Source organism: Pseudophryne corroboree, chromosome 10, assembly GCF_028390025.1.
Source record: "Pseudophryne corroboree isolate aPseCor3 chromosome 10, aPseCor3.hap2, whole genome shotgun sequence".
NCBI classification, from domain to species: Eukaryota; Metazoa; Chordata; class Amphibia; order Anura; family Myobatrachidae; genus Pseudophryne; species Pseudophryne corroboree.
The window spans coordinates 71465604-71471603 of NC_086453.1; the positions used below are offsets into that span (position 1 = coordinate 71465604).

The 6000-nt window shown below is 46.4% G+C and overlaps 1 protein-coding gene across 1 annotated transcript in view; it reads left to right on the forward strand.

The window, feature by feature from the left end:
• Positions 1 to 5617, forward strand: part of LOC134965197 (phospholipase A2 inhibitor and Ly6/PLAUR domain-containing protein-like) — a 45249-nt gene extending 39632 nt beyond the window's left edge. Inside the window, exon 4 of the mRNA XM_063941709.1 lies at positions 5484 to 5617. Within this exon, the coding sequence (XP_063797779.1) occupies positions 5484 to 5617 (134 nt within the window). The remainder of the gene's footprint in view (positions 1 to 5483) is intronic.
• Positions 5618 to 6000: the final 383 nt, after the last annotated feature.

The following is a 6000-nucleotide window of genomic DNA, read 5'->3' on the forward strand; positions in this document are numbered from 1 at the left end:
CCGTGGACTACCGTACTGTACTGTGTCTGCTGCTAATATAGACTGGATGATAATGAGATGTAGTATGTATAAAGAAGAAAAAAAAAACCACGGGTAGGTGGTATACAATTATTGATGGACTGCCGAGTGCCGACACAGAGGTAGCTACAGCCGTGGACTACCGTACTGTACTGTGTCTGCTGCTAATATAGACTGGTTGATAATTAGATGTAGTATGTATGTATAAAGAAGAAAGAAAAAAAAACCACGGGTAGGTGGTATACAATTATGGACGGACTGCCGATTGCCGACACAGAGGTAGCTACAGCCGTGGACTACCGTACTGTACTGTGTCTGCTGCTAATATAGACTGGATGATAATGAGATGTAGTATGTATAAAGAAGAAAGAAAAAAAAACCACGGGTAGGTGGTATACAATTATGGATGGACTGCCGAGTGCCGACACAAAGGTAGCTACAGCCGTGGACTACCGTACTGTACTGTGTCTGCTGCTTATATAGACTGGATGATAATGAGATGTAGTATGTATAAAGAAGAAAAAAAAACACGGGTAGGTGGTATACAATTATGGATGGACTGCCGAGTGCCGACACAGAGGTAGCTACAGCCGTGGACTACCGTACTGTACTGTGTCTGCTGCTAATATAGACTGGATGATAATGAGATGTAGTATGTATAAAGAAGAAAGAAAAAAAAACCACGGGTAGGTGGTATACAATTATGGACGGACTGCCGAGTGCCGACACAGAGGTAGCTACAGCCGTGGACTACCGTACTGTACTGTCTGCTGCTAATATAGACTGGATGATAATGAGATGTAGTATGTATAAAGAAGAAAGAAAAAAAAACCACGGGTAGGTGGTATACAATTATGGATGGACTGCCGAGTGCCGACACAGAGGTAGCTACAGCCGTGGACTACCGTACTGTACTGTGTCTGCTGCTAATATAGACTGGATGATAATGAGATGTAGTATGTATAAAGAAGAAAAAAAAAACACGGGTAGGTGGTATACAATTATGGATGGACTGCCGAGTGCCGACACAGAGGTAGCTACAGCCGTGGACTACCGTACTGTACTGTGTCTGCTGCTAATATAGACTGGATGATAATGAGATGTAGTATGTATAAAGAAGAAAAAAAAACCACGGGTAGGTGGTATACAATTATGGACGGACTGCCGAGTGCCGACACAGAGGTAGCTACAGCCGTGGACTACCGTACTGTACTGTGTCTGCTGCTAATATAGACTGGTTGATAATGAGATGTAGTATGTATAAAGAAGAAAGAAAAAAAAACCACGGGTAGGTGGTATACAATTATGGATGGACTGCCGAGTGCCGACACAGAGGTAGCTACAGCCGTGGACTACCGTACTGTACTGTGTCTGCTGCTAATATAGACTGGATGATAATGAGATGTAGTATGTATAAAGAAGGGAAAAAAAACCACGGGTAGGTGGTATACAATTATGGATGGACTGCCGAGTGCCGACACAGAGGTAGCTACAGCCGTGGACTACCGTACTGTACTGTGTCTGCTGCTAATATAGACTGGATGATAATGAGATGTAGTATGTATAAAGAAGAAAGAAAAAAAAAACCACGGGTAGGTGGTATACAATTATGGATGGACTGCCGAGTGCCGACACAGAGGTAGCTACAGCCGTGAACTACCGTACTGTGTCTGCTGCGACTGGATGATAAATAATGATATAAAAAATATATATATATCACTACTGCAGCCGGACAGGTATATATTATATAATGACGGACCTGCTGGACACTGTCTGTCAGCAGAATGAGTTTTTTATAGAATAAAAAAACACCACACAAGTCACACGACGAGTGTTTAACTTTTTCAGGCAATCACAATATAGTATACTATACTGGTGGTCAGTGTGGTCAGGTCACTGGTCAGTCACACTGGCAGTGGCACTCCTGCAGCAAAAGTGTGCACTGTTTAATTTTAATAATATGTACTCCTGGCTCCTGCTATAACCTATAACTGCTCCCCAGTCTCCCCCACAATTAAACTGTGTGAGCACAGTCAGATATTATACATAGATGATGCAGCACACTGGGCTGAGCACAGATATGGTATGTGACTGAGTCACTGTGTATCGTTTTTTTCAGGCAGAGAACGGATTATATTAAATAAAACTGCACTGGTGGTCACTGGTCAGTGGTCAGTCACTAGTAAACTCTGCACTCTCTAGTACTCCTAAGCTCCAGTAAATCAAGTGTCTCTGTCTCAATCTCACTCTCTCTCTTCTAATCTAAATGGAGAGGACGCCAGCCACGTCCTCTCCCTATCAATCTCAATGCACGTGTGAAAATGGCGGCGACGCGCGGCTCCTTATATAGAATCCGAGTCTCGCGATAGAATCCGAGCCTCGCGAGAATCCGACAGCGTCATGATGACGTTCGGGCGCGCTCGGGTTAACCGAGCAAGGCGGGAAGATCCGAGTCGCTCGGATCCGTGTAAAAAAAGCTGAAGTTCGGGCGGGTTCGGATTCCGAGGAACCGAACCCGCTCATCTCTAGTGCACACACACACACAACACATTTCTCATCCGACACTTACCTAGTCTGGCTGGCCATCACTGCAATGCTTACGCTCCCACTGTTTAGCTGCCTGGTTCCGTGTAGCTCCACCCCTCTTTCCTGTGTAGCTCCACCCTCATGCTGTCATAGCTCCTCCCCTTCTTCAGGACCCACACTGAACACACATAGCCGCTGTCATAGGTGATGGGGGGGGAGAGAAGGCTTTTCGTGCTGCCGGCGCTTCTGCCTGTCATACAGTCACAGGCACAGCAGCCGGCAGCAGCAGCAGGGGGGAGAGGGTGGCGCAGTAGAGGGGAAGCAAAGCAGGGAGAGCGCCTCTCTCTAGCCTGGCACCTACCTGCTTTGCATCCCTTCGCTGAGCGGGTAGCGTCAGGCCTGTTCTCACATAATAGTCAGGTAGCAGCACACACTCCTCCGTCTCATTCCTATTTACAGCTTCCCCTAACTCACTCCATACAGTGTGTTACACTGGCCAGTACCATGCTCTGGTACAATAGCCTCTCCCCCGCCGCCAATATCAACTGCCCGCCCTTTGACTGTCAGCTCCTCAGAGAAAGCTGATCAATGGCCCTAAGCTCCTCTCTCAGTTATGAGGAGCCATCAGCAGGTTCCATCAGAACACCCTGCTCTCCAGCTGTGCCTGCCACTGCATTACCTTGAGCTTGTTCCATCAGCGACAGGATACTGCGGGTAACCATAAGGAGGGTGTGCGATCCTGAAATGCCAGCTCCCCCTCCCACTCTGGTGCATTTCTATTGGTCCGTGTGACCACAACCCGCTTCTTCCAGTTTCTCCTCAGCCACACAAACCCGGCAGGGCCACTGCCAGTTGAAAAAAATATACATCCTGTCTGCGGGCCCCTGGGACCCACCGGGTCCTAGGCACCTGCCTAGGTAGCCTAGCAGTAAATTTGCGTCTGCGGCCGGAGCTCCAAGCCGAAGGCCAAATTCACACTTTTTTCAAAGCAGCAAATGTTTACAAGGCAAAACCGGTTCGCAAGCCATTACATCCGGCGCCACATATGGATTTTCTGTGTCCCGGTGTATTAGGTTGCGAAACCTGTTTATGAACTCAATGCAAGGGCAACTAGTAGACTGTATCAATGTACCCAACTAGGAGACCAAAGTAAGTACTGTATTCTACAGGTATGATATAGCAGAGTCACCAAGCCTTACCCTAACTTAACTTCATCAGAGGGCCGTCTTTAGTGACATTTCCTTTCAGATAAATAGCTGGCACCATCTTACCAGTAATATATTCAGAAATATGGCGCCCACACATCGAAAGAGAAGACTCTGGCACTGTGCTCTCTAGTGCACATGCACCAGCTTCCCAAATATCACTGGAAGATGGCACTGGCTGAAGAGGAGGGACCCGCATCTAACAAGTAAGGTAGGAAGTGGGTGCCCCCCTCCCCTGATTAGAATGGTGCCTCCTGTGGAGCGCACCATTTTCTTACTTTTTAGGGGGTCATGCCCCCATTCATTACCGGGGCCTGGCATGGCTGTCATCACCCCTGTCTTTAAGGACTAGACTGTCTCCACCACCTCAGCTCCCATGGGTGCTACACTTTGGGCTTTGGGATGAAATTATGAAGACTGTTACATACCCAAAAGAGACAGCTGGACTATCTGTAAACACATATAATTATGTGTGGTCCATAGATGGGGGATGACAGTGACTTTGACGCAGGCATGTCCGGAACATTGGCGGGGTGGGCCACGGTGGCTGTGTGATGTCACATGCATCCACTGCACCCCAAAACATGGCGGTCGGGCATCTTCCTTCACAGCTAGACTGCAAAGGCAGAGGGATACCCTTATCATGCAAGCGCTTCGTTGTATAGCGAAACACTCACATTTTAGTGTAAAGAGTTGTAGTTGTCAATTTTTCGCACAACTACAACTCATGCTGAATCAGGACCTAAGTTAGATGTAGAGTCACAGTGTCCTCAGTGACACAAGGATGTCTGGATCTGGGTCCTTCCCCTCACTTTGCTTATGGCTGGATATAAATCAGGAATTTGCAGATGCCTGATGTGATAATCCTACAAATGCCTTGTTGCAGTCCTTTGTAATTATTTTATTTCATTTTGTTAGTGTGTTATTATACTTTAGTTGTTGTTACTGTGATGTTTTATTACTCTATTGTAGCTACCATTTTACTGTAACACCTGACATCTAAATACTGTGTCTTTACAGTACATCTAAAAGATGGCTTGTGGGGTTGGGTAAATTAACAAGAGGGGGGCTGCCGCTGCCGGGTCCGCTGGTGGAGGCGGAGAGCCCCTGCTGCAGCCTCCACTGACCGGATCCCGGCACCTTCAGAATGAACCTGATAGGAGTCAGTACCGGCGCATGCACACAACCGACCGCTTGGCTGCGCTTGCGCAAAACCATGGCTTCTATGACCTGCATCGGCTGCAGTTCATAGAAGCTGGCTAGGGCTGATGAGGCAGGGAGCTGGCTTCCTACAGGAAGCCAGCTCTCTGCCTATCACAACCCGGTCTGGCAGTCCCGGAGGGAGGAAACACCTCCCAATGGGACTGCCTGTAGTATCTGTGACTTGCAGTTAGGACTTCCAAGAGGAAGTCACTACCAGTCACAGTGAAGCCAGTGCAGTCTCACGGGCTGCATTTGGCTTCACTGACAGTAAGCTGGGTGCCGGATTTTACCTGGGGGGCTACAGTCCTGCAGCCCACAGGTAAAAATCGCCACTGTGGCTATAATTTAAGTCACACTATGACACTCACTATGTTGTGCTAAGAGGTCAGTTAATGGAACACATATACAGTAACTTGAAAATAGTATTTTCCTTTATGACAAGTGAGATATATTTTAAAGTGGCTTTTACTAGGTATTTGATACATATTGATAATAATTGTTTTTGTTTTTTCATCTTGATCTTTTTTGCAGGAAAAGCAATAAGGGATTATGCTTTCTCTGGCTGTGCCACGCCGGAATCATGTGAAGTTGCGATGCATTATTTAATAGGATCTGTGGCATATAATCCAAATGGGCTGAGTTGTAAAGATGCATTGAAAATCTGAGATGCAATTGCAGTAAAATAAAAAGAATTGCACATCAAACAAGCACAGTTGTGTAGCTGCGTCTTCATTGCTAATCTGTTACTAACACAACTGACCACAGAACTGGCTGTTCCACAATTTAGTCATTTTTGAAAGATCAGAGCACCCCAAACATAAAGTTGTATATAGGGACCAATCAGATTCTAGTTATCATTACGTAGTGCATTCTATGAAATTATAGCTAGAATGAGATTGGATGATATGGGCAACATCTCTACTTGCCCACTTTTTGAAGGTTTGATACATATCCCAGTTAGTACCTAAAGCTAACAGCAAACATGATCCATTTACTAGGCCACATTGGTCTGTTCAATGGGGCAAATTTGTCATGTGTAGTGAACATG